The sequence below is a fragment of the Podarcis pityusensis genome (genome assembly GCF_964106645.2).
Source record: "Podarcis pityusensis genome assembly, chromosome: 2".
NCBI lineage: Eukaryota > Metazoa > Chordata > Lepidosauria > Squamata > Lacertidae > Podarcis > Podarcis pityusensis.
The window spans coordinates 125,826,692-125,848,492 of NC_138029.1; the positions used below are offsets into that span (position 1 = coordinate 125,826,692).

At 46.2% G+C, this 21,801-nt stretch overlaps 3 protein-coding genes across 8 annotated transcripts in view; all 3 read right to left on the bottom strand.

Moving 5' to 3' along the window:
• LOC308469676 (uncharacterized protein) overlaps positions 1–9,571 on the bottom strand; it is a 33,660-nt gene extending 24,089 nt beyond the window's left edge. The window contains exon 1 of the mRNA XM_080992474.1: positions 9,492–9,571. The gene's annotated coding sequence lies outside the window, so the exon portion shown is untranslated. The remainder of the gene's footprint in view (positions 1–9,491) is intronic.
• Positions 1–21,801, bottom strand: part of LOC308469402 (uncharacterized protein) — a 38,244-nt gene that overhangs the window by 9,364 nt on the left and 7,079 nt on the right. For 2 of the 6 annotated variants that reach the window (XM_080991797.1, XM_080991796.1), the window contains exons 1-2: positions 8,118–8,686; positions 7,860–7,986 (exon numbers count right to left, since the gene is read on the bottom strand). In XM_080991797.1, the coding sequence (XP_080847923.1) occupies positions 7,860–7,986; positions 8,118–8,192 (202 nt within the window). In that variant the 5' untranslated portion in view covers positions 8,193–8,686. Of the gene's footprint in view, positions 1–4,839; positions 5,549–7,859; positions 7,987–8,117; positions 8,890–19,596; positions 19,615–21,801 lie in introns of those variants that run through there. The other 4 variants (XM_080991794.1, XM_080991795.1, XM_080991798.1 and 1 more) reach the window with 4 other exon arrangements.
• Positions 14,042–20,453, bottom strand: LOC308469558 (uncharacterized protein). Its single transcript, XM_080992187.1, has 5 exons — positions 20,376–20,453; positions 18,557–18,728; positions 18,301–18,427; positions 16,350–16,439; positions 14,042–15,739 (listed from the first exon to the last, which is right to left on the bottom strand). The coding sequence occupies exons 2-5, from the start codon at positions 18,629–18,631 to the stop codon at positions 14,127–14,129; spliced, it is 1,905 nt and encodes a 634-aa protein (XP_080848313.1). The 5' UTR covers positions 18,632–18,728; positions 20,376–20,453; the 3' UTR covers positions 14,042–14,126.

Here is a 21,801-nt window from a genome sequence, read left to right on the forward strand (position 1 = left end):
GAAGACGTCGCGGAGATCTGCGTATTGTCGTGGTACCTTCACGTTCTCCGTTACTTCAGTCCCTGCTAGGGTGGCTTGGGCCCCTGCCAAACCCTTTCCCTCTTTGCAGTGTTCTAAGCAATGTGCTGAACCAAAAGAAACCACTCTCTGATGCCAGCCCACCAGCGGATCATGTAACGCTAGCCAGCTCATCCCCAATATAATGGGAGCTCCTCCCAAGGTGGCCACATTAAACGCTATCAGTTCGGTGTGCCTTGCCACCTTCATTATCATTGGGACGGTCTGCAAGCTGACTTCTCCTCCCAACAGCTCCCTGCCATCGATCGTGGTCACCTGCAGGGGGTTGCTTAAAGGGATCGTCTGTATCTGGTGTTCAGCTGCAAACTCTTTGCTCATGAAATTGCAGGAGCTGCCTGAGTCCAACAGCGCCTTTATCTTTAGAGGGTGTCCGTTTGGCAGCTCTAGCGCCACTTCTATCACTAGGGCGGGTTTAGGAGGTTCTGGCGTGGGCACTTTCACTGCTCTTTGGCCTGGCTGCTGTGCCCCGACGGTGGCAGCCAGGCGTTGGCTTTTACTTGCTTCGGTATTTCTTCCTCTCTTCCCTCCACAGCTCCTACCATCCCTTGCCATTCCTTCCTCTGGGGGCAGACTCTGGCAAAGTGACCTGGCTGTTGGCAGAGATAGCATTTCCGGGCGCCTTTTCCCTCCTTCTTTCCCCCCTCACTGGGCTTTGAAACTGCGCGCGCGCGCGCTGTTCCGATTTCCATCGGCTCTGCCGGCGGGAAAGTTGGCTCTGGAATGTCTGGAATGCGGAACTCCTTCCAACGTTCCCCCTTCCCTTCCCGCCTCTCCAATGCTCTCGCCTCCTGGCGCGCTCCTATGGTCAGCGCTGATTTGGTCAGCTGGTCCATAGACTCCGCCCTGGGCGCCCGGGAAAGTTCGTCTTTCACAGCCGAAGAAAGCCCTTCTTCAAAGAGCATTTGAATGGGTTCCGCCGATAGATCCCACCCCAATTTATGGATCAACATGGTGAACTCAGTCCAGTACTCACGGACAGATCGGCTCCCCTGTTTGCAAGCCATTAACTGTCTGCGGACCACTCCCTGTTCAATATCGCTGGAAAACATCAGATCCATGGCGCGAAAGAACTTCATCGTGTCCTTTAGGACGTCACTATTCGCTGCCATCAGGGGTCTAACCCAGTCTCTCGCCCCCTTTTCAAGATGCCCAATCACGAAAGCCACTCGTGATTCCTCGTCAGGGAATTCATCAAACTGCAGATTGAGGGCATATTGCATCTCTGTCCGAAAGCCATGATAGTCTTTGGGCTCCCCCCCAAACTTCTGCACCAATCCTGGTACCTTTCTGACGAGCTGGGTGTCTTTCCCCTTTTTGTCTGCATCCTGAGCCCTCCTCTCCTCAAGCCTCGCCGTCTGCAGCGCTAGCTGGACCTCCAACACCCGGTACCTTTCTTCCAGGCTTGGACCCGCTCCAGCTCCTGCTTCTCCGGTTCCGGCTGGGTTGCTCATGATGCCTTCTCCTGCACAAGCTGCTCACGAAGACTGTCGGAATGCTGTGATGGGACGATGAGCTGCTTGTGTGTAAAATCCTAGTCCCTCAGAGTTTGGTCAAGTTTGCAAACCTCTGTCTGTAACGGAGCCCCTTAAACATGGCTCCGTCAGTCGCTGGCAGATTCCGACAGTGGTTGCTTTCGGAATCGCTTCCAACATAAAAGCTCCTTAACGGAAACACGTCTTCTGGACTCTCTGCGTGACAGTTTCCGGCGAGGAGTGGGTGTCCCTACAGGAGGTCCTGAAACCTCCCCACTGTTTTCGCTGGAAGTGTCTCTGAGCCATCCCTCCAGCTCCCTTTCCCTCAGCCCAGCTCCTCTCCCCCTACTGGTTCCCTCTTCAGCTGCTGAGTCTCTCCCAACCTGTGTGAGCCCTTTCACTTCCCTTCCTTCCGATGGCAGTTCCCTGACAGTGGCTTTGTAGCAGGAAGAAAGATGTCTAGTTTAATAAAAAGAGTGTTGAATAAAATAGATATAAGAAGAAATAAATTGAAAGCTGGTATAGTAGCATTTAATCGTTAAAAATGATTATAGAAAGCTTAGGATTTGGAGAACGATTTAAGGGATTAATAAAGCAATTATATTTGAGGAACAAGGCATATGTCGTAGTGAACGATGGTATAACAAAACAAATAACATTATCCTGGGGCACCAAACAAGGATGCCTCCTTTCTCATTTTATTTGTATTGGTCATTGAAACTCTGGCCAATGTAATTATAGAAAAGGTAAAGGACCCCTGACAGTTAAGTACAGTTGAAAACAACTCTGGGGTTGCGGCGCTCATCTTGCTTTACTGGCCAAGGGAGGCGACGTTTGTCCGCAGACAGTTTTTCTGGGTCATGTGGCCAACATGACTAAGCTGCTTCTGGCGAAACCAGAGAATGCTGTTTACCTTCCCGCCGGAGCGGTACCTATTTATCTACTTGCACTTTGACATGCTTTTGAACTGCTAGGTTGGCAGGAGCAGGGACAGAGCAACGGGAGCTCACCCCGTCATGGGGATTCGAACAACCGACCTTCCGATCGGCAAGCCCTAGGCTCAGTGGAAATATAAAAGGAATAAGCAATAAAGGAAAAGAGCTTATTTACAGATGAAACCTTGCAAACAATCAAAAACCCATTGGAAAATATGCAGGTAACAGAGGCACATTTGAAAAAATTTGGATAAAAAACAGGGTTGCAAATTAATTGGTCCAAATCAGAGATGGTGATGGTGAACTATGATGAAGATGAAAAATGAATTGAAAAAAATAAAAATAAGAAATGTAATAAAGTACTTGGGAATAAAGATAACAAGAAATTTAGAAAATTCAGAAGAAGAGAAACTTAACAAATTAAAGAAGGAAATTAAGGAAAAGCTGGGGGAATATAAGAAAATTAAGCTTTCATGGTTTGGAAGAATAGTGATAATGAAAATGAAAATTTTGTCCAGAATAATTTTTTTATTTAGAATCTTACCAATTAAGATATCAGAGACAGAGTTAAAGAGTTGGCAAAGTATGATCAATAAATTTTGTAATGGGGTAAGAAACCTAGAGTTAATAAAAGAAGATGGTATAAACCCCAGAAAACAGGTGGACTGGGTCTCCCCAACATAAAGTTATGTTATATAGCAAATATATATAGCAAATCATTTAACATATATCATAGATGGCATAACAGAACAAGGAGAGTCAGAATGGTTAGAGAGTGGTACACAGGAAACCAGGGAGAAGTTAGTGAATATATTTTTTATCAAATCAAATAGCCAATGTTGGCAAAATATTGAAAATCCCTTATTAAGAAATGTCATTGCCCGGACGCTGAGGTCCAGCGCCGAGGGCCTTCTGGCAGTTCCCTCATTGCGAGAAGCAAAGCTACAGGGAACCAGGCAGAGGGCCTTCTCGGTAGTGGCGCCTGCCCTGTGGAACGCCCTTCCAGCAGATGTCAAAGCGATAAACAACTACCTGATATTCAGAAGACATCTTAAGGCAGCCCTGTTCAGGGAAGTTTTTAACGTGTGATATTTTAGTGTATTTTTGGTTTCTATGGAAGCCGCCCAGAGTGGCTGGGGCGGCCCAGCCAGATGGGCGGGGTATAAATAATAAATTATTATTATTATTATTATTATTATTATGGGCAAAATAGAAAGGAAAATTGATACCAGCAAATTCCCCACTTACTCTGGTGGTGATGATAGAAGACTTGCTAGTAAATTGAAAATGGGAAATTGAAAAAGATGCTAAAAAGAAGAAAATACTTAAAATAAAGGATTGGGTGGAGAAAATGAGAAGAAAGAACAAATAAGAGAAGCTCTAACAGGAAGTAGAATAACTTGGTTTAACTGTATACAACTGGAGCAATGGACAAAGAAGTGGTTAAGGGAAAACAAGATCTGTAAATATACAAAATTTGGGGGGGAAAGATTATAAAAAGGGGAGATAAAGAAGAAAACACAGTTATGAAAGGGAAAACCAATGAAATTATAAAACATTAGTAGAAATGGAAGATCAGGAAGATCAATTAAAAGAGGTGTGGGGAAAGGAGACAACAGGGCAGATAGATAGTCAAAGCTGGGAAATATGGGAGAAACGGATGTTGAAAATGTTATCTATAAGAATAAAAGAAAATTATTATAAATTAGTTTGAAGATGGTATTTAACACCAGTCAGACTGAATCAAATAAACGACGAATATTTGGTGTTATGTTGGAGCGGATGCCAGGAAGCAAGGAATTATGTTCCCATATGGTGGGGGTGTAAATATGTACAATTTTTTTAGGCAAGGGGTGTTTAAGGAGATAACAGAAATCAATGGGTAAAAGCTGACCAACAGACCAGAAGTAGCACTGTTACCGATTTACGATGGGGTGGAAGGTTCGCAGGCTAAACTTGCTCACAAATTTATTGACTGCTGCACGAATTATGATAGCTGGGAAGTGGAAGGGGCAAGCAGAATATAAAATGGAAGAATGGTTTAAAGAGGTGTGGGATATAGCTATTAATGATAAATTAACATGTGCCATTAAGCTAAGACGAGGAATATGCAGGATAAATAATTTTGAGGAGATATGGAGGGTTTGTGTAGAATTTCTACTGTTAAAACAGAAAGGGGTCAAGCCATCTCAAGAGGTGCTGAAATACTGGGAGGTTGGATAAGTACAACGGAATGGCCTCGGTGATGGGGTGCACATTTTTATTCTTACTTATCTATGATTATTACTTCGTCAAAATAAAATGAAAAATAAATAAAAATATAAAACACATTTTTTAGCTTCCCCACTATGCACCTTCCCACAGCTTTCTTGTCGTGGGGCTCCCTGTCCATGAGCTTCTCTACCTGGAGTCAACAAGCGAGGTCAATTCACACATCACTGCTGGGATGGGGTTGTTCCAAGACAGGTAGAGGCACAGAGCCTCTCAGTTTTGTGAAGATTTTTGGAATGTTTTTATTTTGCTGCTGTAGCGGATCCAACCACTTACCACCAATTAATAGTGTGGCGGACTCACCCCGCTAACTGCCCCCAATTAAATATTGCGTGCACAACTCACTGTATGCCAATTACACCGAGTTTCACCATTTACCACGGGTTATCGTGTGGGGGACTTTTGTGAGGGAAAAATTAGTGATTAGAGTCTCAGAGTTGATCCAACAGACAGGAAATGTTTCACTAAATAAAAAGAGGTTGTGGAACCAAGTGGGTCAGGAAATGTGTCCTTTCGAGTAGAACTTATTACTAAAACGAGACATAAAGATGTCACAAGCTTAAACACAATACTATAGGCACAGCTCTTCTTAAACTTCAGTTGCTAAAGAAATAAGTTGGTACACTTCAGGCAGGTGTTCTGGTTTCCAAAATAGGTGGCAAAATGCTTGACTCAGTTTCTGTTAACTGAAGGAGTGTCTCCACCCCCATCGTTCTGCCCGGACACTGAGGTCCAGCGCCATGGGCCTTCTGGCGGTTCCCTAACTGCGACAAGCCAAGTTACAGGGAACCAGGCAGAGGGCCTTCTCGGTGGTGGCGCCTGCCCTGTGGAACACCCTCCCACCAGATGTCAAAGAGAACAACAACTACCAGACTTTTAGAAGACATCTGAAGGCAGCCCTGTTTAGGAAAGCTTTTAATGTTTGATGTATTACAGTATTTTAATTTTTTTTTTGGAAGCCGCCCAGAGTGGCTGGGGAAACCCAGCCAGATGGGCGGGGTATAAATAATAAATTATTATTATTATTATTATTATTATTTATAAGAGGTGGTTCAATTAAATAATACAACAAAGCTTCCATCACTGATCAATGCCCTGGTTCATGAGCGAGGGGCACTTTCCCTCTCTAAGCAACCCCACTCCTGAGGTAATTCAAAAATGGCGTGACAGACACAGGGGGTCCCCTCCCCCCTTATGACTGACTTGGGGGTCCTCTCTCCCTAGAAGATCTGCCCCCTCCTGACTGGAAGGAGACCCAGGGGAACCTAAATTCCTCCAGGATCTGCTTCTCCTGCCTCAGAGTCAGCCCTCCCAGGACACTCCTGTCTCTAGACCAGGCATCCCCAAACTCGGCCCTCCAGATGTTTTGGGACTACAATTCCCATCATCCCTGACCACTGGTCCTGTTAGCTAGGGATGATGGGAGTTGTAGTCCCAAAACATCTGGAGGGCTGAGTTTGGGGGTGCCTGCTGTAGACCTTCCCCAGACCTTCGACTGGGTCTCCCTATCCAAGCTGGGAGGGTCTTTCCTCTGGCTATGGACAGTCTCCTCAGAGTGGGTCTACGACTCAAACCAGAACCAGTTCTCCCTCAGACAAATCCTATCCTCCTCCCTAACTCCCATCCACAAACAATCCCTCTCCATCTTCTCTCAAATCAAACTCTCTCCCTCAGAAACGGCTCCTTTTATTTTCCCTCCAAAAGTGTTGCTGGCCAATCAGAGAGAGGCTCCATCCCTCTGGTGGAATTTCTGGGGGACTGAACAGCCAGACTCTGGTCCGGCTCTGCCGTCCGTCACAACTGCCTTTTCCCCCATTTTTTGCTCAATCGACATTTTAGACATACGACTGAAAGGGCGTGTTATTTATTCCAGCACCTGCCTCGGTTGTAATAGCAATGTAGCTATCTCTCATTCATTCCAACTGCAAGCTCAAAATAAACACAAATGCAAAACAGGGGGCATGAAAATGGTTAAAAGGGGGGGGACTAGACGTGCCAATCAGGGCTGGTACAGCTTCATCTCTCTCTATCTCTCACATTCACACACACACACACACACAGCAATGACTGCAGGCTGTAGCAACTGCAGCTAGGCCACTCTATTTCTCTTCTCCTTCTCCCCTTTTCTCAGCAGGTCCCCCTCCATTGAGGAGTGTCCCTCACATCTACAGTATTTCCTCAAGCAGCAACCGTGCCCTTTCCTCAAGCAATTTCGAAGAAGACAAGGTGTGGGAAGTGTGTGTGCGCGCGCATTTCACGACTCTCTTGAGCCAGCCCTGCAGGGAGGGCGTCTCTGCACAGGAGATATCTACCCGAAAAGGCGGTGGTGACAGTTGCTGTGCTCCCTACCCTTTCTCAGTGGCTTTACAATAATAATAACAATAATAACAATAATAATTTATTATTTATACCCCGCCCATCTGGCTGTGCTTCCCCAGCCACTCTGGGCGGCTTCCAACAAAATATTAAAATACAGTAATGCTCAAACATTAGAAGCTTCCATAAACAGGGCTGTCTTCAGATGTCTTCAAAAAGTCTGGTAGTTGTTGCTCTCTTTGACATCTGAAGGGAGGGCATTCCACAGGGCGGGTGCCACTACCGAGAAGGCCCTCTGCCTGGTTCCCTGTAACTTGGCTTCTCGCAGTGAGGGAACCACCAGAAGGCCCTCGGCATGGGACCTCAGTGTCCGGGTAGAACGATGGGGATGGAGACGCTCCTTAAGCGAAAGAGGTGGGGCCATCTGTTATGGATGCTTTAGGGAAGTTTTTTTATGTTTGATTCCATTTTTAATATTCTGCTGGGAGCCGCCCAGGGTAGCTGTGGAAACCCAGCCAGATGGGCTGGGAATGAATGAATGAATAAATAAAATAATTATGATTATTATTGGAGTTCCCTGCGATTCTACAAGACGGAGGGAGGGGAGGGTGGCAGCTCCCCCGCAGCCCTGAACAATAGAGAGTATCTCACTCACATGGGATTTGGGGGGAAGGAGAGGAGGAGGCAGCAGGTGTTCTTATGTTCTCACTACATGGCACTAATAAATGGCACAAAGGTTCCCACCTCCAATGTCTAGCAGCCAGGAGGGATAAAAATGTGCCCTTACCTAGAGAGGCCACCATCTCATAATTCTCCTCCATGACTTCCTTGTGCAGAGCTCTTTGGCCAGGATCCAGCAGAGCCCACTCCTCCTCCGTGAAAAACACAGCCACCTCCTCAAAGGTCAAGAGGGCCTGGAAGAAGTAGAAGAAGAAAACAGAGCTGCTCTTCGATCTCCATCATCCCCACTCAACACAGAGGGAGGCTGGGTGGTCTCACCTGCCTCTCTTCCCTCCTCCCTGATTTCCCATTGCTCTTTCCCTACCTGAGGAAGCTGCCCGGCTTCTTTTTCCACTCCACCTCTGAGAAGAGACAGTCCAAACAGTGCCTCTGAGGCCATTGAGCTGCCTGTAGGCGATTCGGAGGAGGCATAAACTGGGTCACTTCTGGGACTCTCTCAGCTGTTGTCACGATGTACTTCAAAGCAGGAACAATAGAGAAAGGCGGATTTATTTAGGCTGGGAAACATTTACACAGATGACAGACCTTTGTCTGGGGAACAAGTATTAAGTAGAGCTAGACAACCTCTGGAATTGGCAAAACGTGCATCAAAATACACATTTTCTAACAATCCTTGCGTTAATTGCACATGTCTCCAGACCTTTAACTCAAGGTCACCCAGGAGCTGCGTAGCAAAGTGTGGGTCTCCCTGGTCTAAGCCCAGCACCCTATCTGTGGGCTGGGGAACCTCAGTAGCTGGGGCCAAATCCAGCCCTTGAGGCCTCAACAATCTCCCAGGCCACACCCCCTTTTAAATCACTGCCCTGGATCCTGCTATTGCATGGCTGGAAAGGACCCTTGGAATGAATGTAGCTACTGGACAAAGGTCAAATTTGCACCCATAGCTCCACCCACCCTGGTCTCTGGCCGCACCCATCAATGGAATGTGGCCCCTGGACGACTGTTCAGAAGGGAATGTGGCCCTCTGGCTGGAGAACACGCCCACACCAGTTACAACAGCTATATTTTATTGGGGGGGGGGCTCCCCTTCCCAAGAAGCAAATTCTTGTTTCCTTTTGCTTCCTTCTCACATCAGCCTCTTTCTTACTCAGGAAGCTCCGGAGGGGGGTGTTCCAGGCTGAGTGTAAAGAAATACATAAAAATGGGTTAGGAGGCTGGGTCTAAGGGGGGGGGGAGGAATGTCACCTGGTGACTTGCAGTGCATAGGTGCCAGCTCCCTGGGTCCCTGAGCACCCACCCAATTCCCCATGAAGGGGCCGGGCACCCACAAATTTCGGTGCCAGGGCCATGCATACTGAATGGCACCCACAGCCCCGGGGACCCACGGTCGTGGGGTGAAACTGGCACAACTGGTTCCCTGTTCCAATCAGGCTGGGTGGGGGGAGAGCCCTTCTCTAGTTCGTCTGCGGCAGCAAATATTTTCCCCTCCCCCACAAGGAGGCTGGCTGATCTCTCCGCTTCCAAGAGGATCCTGCAATGCAAACCTTGTTTGGAGAAGGAAACCCCCCCCCCCGCAGCCGACTGCAGATTGCCGCTCCTGGTTCCCAGAGGGAAAGGGGGAGCCCTTCCTTGCTTTCATCCCCCTCCCCGCTGCCCTGTATGTAGATTCAAGGGGAGGAAAAGCAAATTCTTCTCCCTCCCTGCACCCCAAATCTCCCCTTCCCCCGAAATGTTGCACCTTTCCCCTCCTCCTTTGCAGGCCTCCTTCTCGTCCGGTGATGTGCATGGAGACCCCACCCCTCCAACATTGCCTCTACCCCCCCCCGCCCTCCTCCGTCACTTCCTGCCTCTCTAGGAAGCGAGTTCGTTCACCCAGGGTGACCCCCCTCCCTGCAAGCAGAGTCCTAGGAATGTAGTGGGAAAGGACCCCCCCGCCCCGAAGGTCATGGAGCCCAGAGTCCCTCAGCCTTTTTTCCGACCATGGCCCCCTCCCGACCTTCTTTCCTTCCTTCCTTTGCCTCTCCCCTCCTGACGGTAGAAAGGTAGCTATTTAAATGTTTGCTTGTACATAGACCTTTTTTTATTTATAGTTTTTATTTATAAATCCACTGCGAAGCACGGGCACTTCTCTGCTTTTCTTTCTTCACTTCTCACTTCCCTCTGTGCCCCCCCCCCCCCAAGTCTCGTGCCCTGGCCCCTCATTTACATGATGTTAACCTGTGGCCCCCTTGGAATATCCATGTGCCTCCCCCATTTAGAAACACTGTTTTAGTCTTTAACCAGTTACCTGGGAGTAAACCCCATTGAATTGAGTGGGACTGACTTCTGAGTAAACATCCTGTTCAATCCGAAGGATTTTTATTCAGAAGTAATTCCCACTGAGTTCTATACGACAGATTTTCCCAATTGGGCAAGTTCTGCAGAAGCTGTTTTTCAAAAGCAAAATCATGGACCCCCACTTTTGAGATTTTCCCTGTCTCTACGGTAGATTCTGTTGTGTGAATGGTGCTGTGGATCCCGGGGGGGGGGAGGTGTTACCTGGAGTGGGCAGACTACCCCATATGGTTTCTCCCCATGGGTTTCATTTTGGGGAAATTAGCAATGAGCCTACAGTGAAGCATTTTGCACTCTTGTCACATGCCTGCTTGATTCGAGATGCTCCCACATTCCCCTGTGCCACCTTATCATGTCCTACAAAACATGCAGAGAGAAGTTGGGTCTTTCCTGGTACTCCCACTAAACACCCCCTTTATTCCTGAGACCCTACCTGCCCGCAGACTGTTTTGCCAGAGTGGTGCATGCTCTAGTTACCTCCCACTTCCACTACTGCAATGCGCTCTACATGGGGCTACCTTTGAAGGTGGCCTGGAAACTACAACTAATCCAGGATGTGTCAGCCACACTATTGACTGGGAATGGCCACCGAGACCGTATAACACTGGTCCTAAAGTATTTTCACCGGCTCCCAAAATGTTTATGAGCACAAGTCAAAATGTTGGTGCTGGCCTAAACAGCCTTGGCCCAGTATACCCGAAGGAGCGTCTCCACCCCCGTCATCCAGACTGGAAAATGAGGTCCTCCTCAGAGGGTCTTCTGGCAGTTCCCTCACTGTGAGAAATTACAGGGTAGTAGACAGAGGGCTTGGTAGTGGCGCCCTCCCACCAGATGTCAAAGAGATAAACAGCTACAGTGGTACCTCTGGTTGCACACGCTTCGGGTTACAAGCTCCGCCACCCCGGAAGTAGCCGCTCCTGGTTGCGAACTTTGCCCCAGGATGCGAGCGGAAATCGCACACCAGAAGCGTGCACGCAGCAGGAAGCACCATTAGCGAAAGCACGCCTCATGCTACGAGCGGTTTCCGGTTATGAACGGACCTCTGGAATGGATTCCGTTAGTAACCAGAGGTACACTGTACACAACTTTCCAAAACATAGTTCTGTATCAGGAAGCATTTAATAATTGATATTTTGTGTGTTTTTATTATGTCGGAAGTTGTCCAGAGTGTCTAGGTCAACCCAATCAGATTATTATTATTATTGCTTGTCACAAAAGCAGTAGCCCTGGGGAAGCCACATGATGTTTAGGAGTGAAAATGGACCAACCAGGGGATTCACTGGTACCTGCAGCATCTTCTCTTTCCAAAAGTGTTTCATTCTTCCACTGAGTGGAGAAGTAATTCTTCCAAGATGGAGAAGGAAGGGTTAATTTCACACATGTGGACCCCTCCCTGTGCCCTATTGGTTGGAAGTAAGTTTCTTGCTGGCTGCAATAGTAAGGTAAAGGTAAAGGGACCCCCTGACCAGTCGTGACCAACTCTGGGGTTGCGGCGCTCATCTCGCTTTATTGGCCGAGGGAGCCTACAGCTTCCGGGTCATGTGGCCAGCATGACTAAGCCGCTTCTGGTGAACCAGAGCAGCACACGGAAATGCTGTTTACCTTCCCGCCGGAGCAGTACCTATTTATGTACTTGCACTTTGACGTGCTTTTGAACTGCTAGGTTGGCAGGAGCAGGGACCGAGCAAAGGGAGCTCACCCCGTCGCGGAGATTCGAACCGCCAACCTTCAGAACAGCAAGTCCTAGGCTCTGTGGTTTAACCCACAGTGCCACCCACGTCCCTGCTGTAATAGTAGGTATGTCTTAAATCCCAGTTGCAAAGGTGGAGGGAGCCTCTCTGTCTTAAATGCCCTGAGGTGGTTGCAGCCTTATGGCAGTTCATGGATTTGTAGGAAGTTCTCCTGTGGTTTCTCCGCTCTGGGTGCTATTTTGGGGAGAATTAGACATAAGCTTCCAATGATGTATTTTACACCCTCTTGTGTCACCTGCCACTTGCTTCTAGACCCACACTGCCCTGTTGCCACCTTCCCACCTCATGCAAGATGCACAGCTAAGAGCTGAGACTTTCCTGCCTCTTCTACTAAACACCCCCTTTACTCCTGCTGCCACCAGCTATGTTTTTTCTGAACACCTTGCCCTTCACAGAATGAGGCGGCGTTGCAGCACTATTAATGCATGACCTATAGACCATGTATGAGGGCTTCAGGATTACTTTATGCAGATAAGAAGTTGCTTTCAGCCTGTTTCTTATTTGTTGCTTTATTGCAATTAAAACAATGTGTGTCATGCCACCGTTCCTATAAAACTAGTTTAACCAACTCTTTGCAAAGCAACACCACGAATCTCACACTCCCCTTTTCACAACTATCCATTCCTAACTCCAAACATCAACTTTTCCAACTCTCTTGACCAAAAATCGAAATTCAGCCGACTCTCAGTCCATCATCACTAAACACAACAACTCCAGATTCACACTCCTTCTCCCTATCTAACAATAGAAAGCAACTTATACTTTACTAAGTAGTGTGAGTATTCATTACTTTACTACATGAATGTACAACTTTACATTGACATACCAGAACATCACATACGCAGAAAGCATTTAAATTTGATTTCTGCCTATAGGCACCTGTTCATCTGAAGGAAGAAGTGAACTCGAGGGGAAAACTTTCTACCCTCCATACATCTAAATGGTTTCTCCCATATGAGTCTGTAAACATTTTGTTTGTACTTTATTAAATTGAAGCACTTCAGTTTCACATGTGGTGGGGTTGCAATTTTTGGGATATAATATACGAGGAGTTGGGGGGTGGGAGTTTAAGCAAACCTTTATTAAAAAAACCCATCAACTTTCCCTTTGGGTATTTTAGATTCGGATATCCCGAACGAAAGAAAGAAAATGTTCTTATAGTCCACAGTGGCAGCAAGAATATTAACAGCTAGAAATTGGAAAAGTGATATAGTATTGTACCAACAAAAATGGAATGGCAGGATAAATTATTTGAGTATCCTGAGTTGGCAAAAATGACGGATGCGATTAGGAGACAGCCTAACCAAAAATTCCAAAAGGAATGGGAAATTTATAACAAAATGAAAAAATTCCTTCCAGTAGCACCTTAGAGAGCAACTAAGTTTGTCATTGGTATGAGCTTTCGTGTGCATGCACACTTCTTCAGATAATTTATAGAGATTATCTTAAAAAAAAAAAGTGTCCTGTCCCAAAGTCAAAACCTGGATTTGCTTTAATTTTTGTAAACCACACTATGGATTATTAGTATAGTATGTGCATAACAGTAGAAATGAAGAAAGGATAAAGGAGCAGTTTAACAAATAGATAAAAACGACCATACTTGGAGGAAGACGGAAGTCTGTTAGAGAAGAAAAGGAATTGGGATAAAAGAAGATGGCGATATAAATCCGTACATAAGAACTTATGGATTTATGTATGTATGTTTTTTGCTTCCTTTTCTTTTCCTATCTTGTTGTGTTTTTTGTTGTCATTTTATTATTTTGGTTTTCTATTTTGTGTGTTTTTTTATTAAGTAAGAAAATTAATAAAAAGCATTAAAAATAAATAAATAAACTGAAGCACTTCCTGCACTCCTTTCATTTAAATGTTTTTCTTCTGATGAGATTTTTGTAGTTTCCACAATGACTATTTAATGGTTTCTCCCCCGTGTGAGTCCTCTGATGGATTCTTAGTGTTACACTATAACTGAAGCTCTTTCAACACTCCACACAATTAAAAGGTTTCTCCCCTGTGTGAGTTCGCAGATGTATTCTTAGTGCTCCCTTCTGTCTGAAGCTCATTCCTCACTCCATACATTTATATGGGTTCTCCCCGTGAGTCCGTTTATTATTTCTAAGGGTTCTACTCTCGTTGAAGCTTTTTCCGCACTCCATACATTTAATAGGTTTCTAACCTGTGTGAGTTCAATGATGTCTACTAAAGGGTTTCTCCCCTGTGTGAGTTCGTAGATGTATTCTTAGTGCTCCCTTCTGACTGAAGTTCTTTCCACATGCCATACTCCTACATGGTTACTCCCTTGTATGAGTCCGTTGATGATTTCTAAGTGTCCCACTACAGATGAAGCTCTTTCCACATTCAATACATTTATATGGTTTCTCCCCTGTGTGAGTCTGTTGATGCTTTCTAAGTGTTCCACTCTCAGTGAAGCTCTTTCCACACTCCATACATTTATATGGGTTCTCCCCAGTGTGAATTCGCTGATGTTGTCTCAAGTTTCCACTGTGACTGAAGCACTTCCCACACTCCATACATCTAAATGGTTTCTTCCCTGTATGAGTTCGTTGATGTACAGTAAGGTATCCATTGTCACTGAAGCTCTGCCCACACTCCATACATTTATATGGTTTCTCCCCCGTATGAATTCGTAAATGTGTTGTAAGAGTTCCATTCCGACTGAAGCTCTGCCCACACTCCTCACATTTAAACGGTTTCACCCCAGTGTGAATTCGTTGATGTACGGTAAGATTTCCGCTTTCACTGAAGCTCTTTCCACACTCCATACATTTAAATGGTTTTTCCCCTGTATGAGTCCGTACATGTATGGTAAGTTTTCCATTTTCACTGAAGCTCTTCCCACACTCCATACATTTAAATGGTTTCTCCCCTGTGTGAGTCTGTAGATGTGTTGTAAGACCTCCACTGTGACTGAAGCTCTTCCCACATTCCATACATTTAAATGGTTTCTCCCCTGTGTGAGTTCGTTGATGTCTAGTAAGGTGTGAACACTGTCTGAAGCTCCTTCCACACTCAATACATTTAAAGGGTTTCTCTCCTGTGTGATATCGTTGATGTATAGTAAGGTGTGAGCACTGAAGGAAACACTTGCCACACTCCAAACATTTAAATGGTTTCTCCCCGGTATGACTTTGCTGGTGCACAGTAAGTCTCGAACTACAAATGAAGCACATTCCACACTCCACACATTTATATGGTTTCTCCCCTGTGTGAGTTCTCTGATGTCTTGTAAGAGTTCCATTCTCACTGAAGCACTTCCCACACTCCATACATTTAAATGGTTTCTCACCTGTGTGAGTTCGTTGATGAACGCTAAGATTTCCGCTTTCACTGAAGCTCTTCCCACACTCCATACAGTTAAATGGTTTTTCGCCTGTATGAGTTCGTATATGTATGTTAAGTTTTCCATTTTCACTGAAGCTCTTCCCACACTCCATACATTTAAATGGTTTCTCCCCTGTGTGAGTCTGTAGATGTCTTTTAAGATCTCCACTGTGACTGAAGCTCTTTCCACACTCCATACATTTAAATGGTTTCTCCCCTGTGTGAGTTCGTTGATGTTTAGTAAGGTGTGAACACTGTCTGAAGCTCCTTCCACACACAATACATTTAAAGGGTTTCTCCCCTGTGTGAATTTGTTGGTGTTTTGTGAGAGATACACTGTGACGGAAGCTCTTTCCACACTCCGTACATTTAAAGGGTTTCTCCCCTGTATGAATTCGTAGATGTGTTGTAAGAGTTCCATTCCGTCTGAAGCACTTTCCACACTCCACACATTTAAATGGTTTCTCCTCTGTGTTAGTTTGTAGATGTGTGCTAAGGTGTTCACTCACACTGAAGTAATTTACAGATGGCTCCTCAAAATTCTGATTGCCTTCTGCATCACCTGGTTTAACGTGGGCGATAAGAAAATATTGTTAGGTCTTCAAGGAAGAGAACCAGAGAACTTAAGACACAGCAAGACCAATCAGCGCCTACTCTTATTTTAACACCTCCACCGTACCTCCCTCTACTATGTACCAAATTTTTAGGAAAGGAAAGGAAATCTGAAAATAGTCTCAAGAACCCTTAGTATCCAGTTCTACCTTCAACTCCCCCATGTAACAATGAGCACCAAGAGAAACCTTCTATGCCGAGGTGAGGCATCTATGACCCTCCAGATGTGGTAGGACTCTAAGTAGTGTCAACCCAAGTAAAGATGGCCAATGACCAGGGATGATGGGAGTTGTAGTACAGCAACCTCTGGAGGGACACACTTTCTCCATCTTACACCTCTTGTGAAATTGCTACGACTCTGTATTCAGTTTTCTCCTTCCTCCCTGATCTGTAATATCTGGCTGATACATTCCAGGAAACTGTTCACATCACCTAAACCTGCACCAGGATGCTGGAAAAGATGGGCCCTTGTTCTGATCCAAAAGGGATCTTTTTGTATTCCTACACACTGAAAGGAGACATAGAAAGTTACAGTCTCACAGCAAAGTGGAAGTATGTACCTCTCAATTGGTCCAGGACAACATCCCTGTAATTTTCTGTTCCAAGCGAGATGTGCTCAGACTTGAGTATCAGAGTCTCTGCTATGTGGACTATGTAAAACATAAGTGCTGTATTAGTAGTAGTCATAATAATAATAATAATAATAATAATAATAATAATAATAATAAACTTTTATTTGTATCCCGCCCTCCTCAGCTGAGACTGGGCTCAGGGCGGCTAACATCAAATATATAACATTGATATAAAATCAAACAATAATTATATTATGTCCTAAAAACAGGTCGGAATCAAAATAAATTCCAATTAGATGGCTTTCTAGAGGGTTAGCGTTGGGAACAGTAAATGCTCATCAGGCCCAACTGTGTACGCTGATCTTATATGGGCCTGTGAGAATGCTGAGAAGCCTCTTTTGTACTAGTTATTATACAAAAAGAGAAGGAGAGTCAGGCTGAATCCTGATCAAAGGCCTGGCAGAACAACTCTGTCTTACAGGCCCTGCAGAAAGATGTCAAATCTCACAGGGCCCTGATCTCCTGTGGCATAGCGTTTCACCAGACTGGAGCCAAAGCCAAAAAGGCCTTGGCCCTGGTCCTGGCCAGCCTAATCTCCCTGAGGCCCGGGATCTCCAGGATGTTACTATTTGCAGACTGTAAGGTCCTCCGTGGGGCATACCAGGAGATGTGGTCCCTTAGGTAGGGTCCTAGGCCCTATAGGGCCTATAGGGCTTTAAAGGTTAAAACCAGCACCTTAAACATGATCCTGTACTCCACTGGGAGCCAGTGCAGCTGTTATAGCACTGGATGAATGTGATCCCGCGGTGAGGACCCCATAAGGAGACTTGTCGCAGCATTCTGGACCCGCTGGAGTTTCAGGGTCAGCTTCAAGGGCAGCCCCACGTAGAGCAAGCCTGGAGGTGACTGTTGCATGGATCACAGTGGCGAGATCAGGGCAAGAGAAGTAAGGGACCAACTGCTTAGCTTGGTGGAGATGGAAAAATGCCACCTTTGTTGTAGCTTCAACCTGTGCTTCCATAGCAAGGGAGGCGTCAAGGATTACACCCAAACTCTTGACAGAAGGCGTTGTCACTGATTGCGCCCCCACAAGAGATAGGAGTTCGTGGTAATACAGTGGTACATCTGGTTATGAACTTAATTCGTTCCAGAGGTCCGTTCTCAACTCAAAACAGTTCTTAACCTGAGGATGGTTTGCAACCACAGATATTACTTTATATGACTCTAAAAATATACAAAAATATTAATCTTTTGAAGCAAAGACAATAAAGTATCTGCTGGCCCATTAAAAGCTAATAAATGATGTGGACCAGGAAACCTCATACCACCATTATTAACGCGTGAGTCTCTTTGTAGAGTTTCCCTTTTTAGTTGTTTTTTTGGGAATTCATACCACAATATCAGCTTATGAAGAGTTACCTACTGACAAAAGTACAGCGTTGTGATAAACTACAATCTTCAACATCAACTTCGTTGGGCTGGTCATGTTGTTCGGATGCCTGATTATCATCTTCAAAAGCAACTACTCTATTCCCAACTTAAGAATGGAAATTGATACACCGGACAACAAAAGAGGCTTCAATATACTCTCAAGGCAAATCTAAAAAAATGAAGTATAGGCATAGAGAACACTGGCCTGCAAGAGTGCCAACTGGAAAACAGCCTTTACCAAAGGCTTCATGGACTTTGAAGAAACACAAGCTCAGGCCAAAAGGGAGAAACAAGCTAAGAGGAAAGAATGTTTGGCAAAACTTAACTGTGATTAACTCCCGCCCAGAACTCCACAGTCACTTACGGACACACCATTAAGACCGTGTTCATGGAAGACCTGACTACGAGGATTCGCCAAAGAAGAAGTCACGCCATGAATAAATGGCTCAAACAGCAGTTTCACACTTCCAACGTCTAACAGCCAAGAGGAATAAAAATGTACCCTCACCTAGAGAGGCCGCCGTCTCATAATTCTCCTCCATGACTTCCTTGTACAGAGCTCTTTGGTCTGGATCCAGCAGAACCCACTCTTCCCCCGTGAAAAACACAGCCACCTCCAAAAAGGTCAAGAGGGCCTGGAAGAAGAAGAGGAAGAAAACAGAGCTTCTCTTAGATCCCCATCATCCCCACTCAACACAGAGGGAGGCTGGGTGGTCCCATCTGTGCCTCTTCCCTCCTCCCTGCTCCCGTTGCTCTTTCGCTACCTGAGGAAGCTGCCGGGCTCCTCTTTCAACTCCACCTCTGAGAAGAGACTGTTCAGAGGGGGTCTCGGAGGCCATTGCGTTGCCACTGGAAAGGACGGAGGAGGAATAAACTGGGCCACTTCTGGGACTCTCTCAGCTGTTGCCACAATGCATTTCAATGCAGGGAGCAGGTCTTTAAGGAGAAAAATGCAGAAATTATTATCATTATTATTACAGAATTGAATTTATATTCCACCCTATACCGGAGGTCTCAGCGGTTCATAGAAAGGCAGATTTATTTAGGGTGGGAGACATTTACACAGACAGCATACCTTATACAAATTACAAATACCAGTACTAATAAATCAATACTCATAAATTCTAATTACAAATACAAAATCCAAAAACATATTATGAAACATATATGAAATAGTTGTGTTGTTGTTGTTGTTGTTTAGTCATTTAGTCGTGTCTGACTCTTTGTGACCCCATGGACCAGAGCACGCCAGGCACTCCTGTCTTCCACTGCCTCCCACAGTTTGGTCACACTCATGCTGGTATAATTTATAAGCAGAGCTCTATATAAGCAGATATCACCTTCTTTATGGTGCAGCTCTCACTTCCATACATCACTACTGGGAAAACCATAGCTTTTACTATACGGACCTTTGTTGGCAAGGTTATGTCTCTGCTTTTTAAGATGCTGTCTAGGTTTGTCATTGCTTTTCTCCCAAGAAACAGGCGTCTTTTAATTTCATGACTGCTGTCACCATCTGCAGTGATCATGGAGTCCAAGAAAGTAAAATCTCTCACTGCCTCCATTTCTTCCCCTTCTATTTGCCAAGCAGGAGGGAAACTGATGAGGTGCTTTTTCATGCTTCAAGAAATGGAAAATGTTCCCCACCCCTCCAGTTTTGGGGCACAAAAGCAGCACAGCAACCCCCCCCCCAACATGGGAAACACAACAAGGCTCTTTCCTTTGTGCCAAAGCAACCTCAGCCGGCCAGACTAGGGGAGCTGAAAGGGGAGCTGGGGGGGTTCCCCTTCCTTCTCACATCAGCCTCTTTCTTACTCAGGAAGCTCCGGAGGCCAATGTCAAGGGAATGTCAAGGGAATTGTCCACCTCTCACCCCCCACCCAATTCGAAAACTCCTCCCTCTCCCCCAATCCAGAGGAGACTCTGTTCTCCAGCTGCTTCCACTTCCTCTACCCTGCTTGCCCTCCCGATCTCCGCCCCACTGAGGCAGGGACTTCAGCAGCAGATTTAGGAGGGGGGCAGGTCAGGGTCCTGGAGGAGCTCACCCCTCCCCTGTCGCAGGAGGCAGAGCCTGGGGGGAGCGATGGGGCGGGGAGCAGTGAGAAGTGAGATGGAGGGTGTTAAGCAGAGAGGAGCATCACTAGGCGGAATGGGGCTGCCCCCCCCCCTTTGATCGGAGGAGGACTGACTGCTGAGTCAACATGCACAGGGTGGGGCTGCAAATCCCTTTGTAATTAAGTTGCACTGGGGGGGGCACCCTTTTGTGGTTCGTCTCAAGTGTCTTCGCCCCCCTCCCCCAACCATGGGAGCCTGGCTTGATCTCTGCGCTTCGAAAAGGATCTTGCAATGCAAACCCCGTTGGGGGAGGGAGACCCCACTTTGCAACAGGATGGCCTGCATCCAGCCCCCCCCCCCAATGATTTATACAGAGAAAGGGCAGAGTCCCTCCCTGCTTTCCTTTCTCTCCCCCCCCCCCAATCCTCCCGCCTCCTTTCCCAGCTGCCCTCTTTGTAGATTCAGGGAGAGGGAAAGCAAATCCTTTCCCCACCCACCCTCCCCAAATAACCCCCAAATATGCGACACCTCTTTCTCCTCTTCTCCAAGTCCGCTTCTCTTCCGTGAATGAGGATGGAGACCCCTCCCCTCCAAATTGCCTCCCCCCCAAAAAATAACTTCCTGCCTCTCTAGGAAGCGGAGCTCATTGACCCAGAGGGAGGGGGAGCGGCAGGAGATCCGCCTCCCCCTCCCTGCAAATAGGAATACCCTTCCCAGCCGGCAAGCTTTATATTCCCATTTATTTAGTGAGAAATTCATGGGTTCAATTCCCCGCAGGGGCAGCGAAAGACAACACCCACACACCCACACCCACCAATTTTTGAAAAGCCTCCCCCTGGAAAGGGGTTTAGAGCATTAATGGAAGACAACCCTAAAAGGTGGTCCTCCCTGGATGGTTAAGTCCAGTCAAAGGCGACTAGCATCTCAATGGGGCACCATGACAAAAGCCGGAGCGCAGGGAAATGCCGCTTTCCTTCCTACTGCAGCAGAACCTGTTTATCTACTTGCACTGGTGTGCTTTCGAACTGCTAGGTTGGCAGGGGCTGGGACGGAACTCACCCTGTTGTGGGGATTCAAACCGCCGACCTTCCAATTGGCAAGCCCAAGAGGCTCAGTGGTTTAGACCTCAGTGCCACCCGTGTCAATACAATGCGTACCTTTTTTAAAAAGGGGGAGCTGATGGAGAAAGTTAGACTGTGTTATTGGGAGGGTACAACTCGGTGATAGAGTAGTTGCTTTGCATGCAGAAGGTCTCAGATTCCTATTTTCACGTTTGGTGGGGGTGTACCGTGGTCCATGGCTTCTGGGGAAAAGTTTTTTTATCTGACCTTCAAAATCACTAAACAATATATCCATCCTAGTTCAGCATTTGCCTTATTATAACTAGATTTGACCTCAAATCCTATGCTTCAATCTAAATAATTAATTTCCTTTCTGTTCACAGCCGCTAGACTAGAGTTACTGCCCAACGATGGAAGGAAACCTCTAAAAAACCAATAACAATAGAGGATTGGATTAATAAACTTTAGACCATTGCTCTATCAGATCGCCTCACATAATACCTCTCCAAAAAAGATACCTTTGACACAATCTCCCTTTATTGAAGAACAGGGTATTTTAATGCCAGCATCATCATCATCATCATCATCTCGGAGGTATTTGTGGAGAAGATTATGATTGGAAATGTCTGGCCAAGCAGATCAGTAGTTGGGTTCCTATTGAGGGTGTTGGGGGAGCCAACATGACCGTGATGTGGGATTGAGGATTGGAGTGATCATTCTGTGATATTATGGCAGTGGACAAAGCCGTATTTACTTTGAATAAATTAATATTGTTGTTTTAATAAAGGTCTCAAATTCAATGCTTTGCATGCAGGAGAAGGTCCCAGGTGAAATCCTCGTCAGGCAGAGAGACCCTGTTGGCATCCGTCTGTCTCGGGAGGCGATGGAGGAGG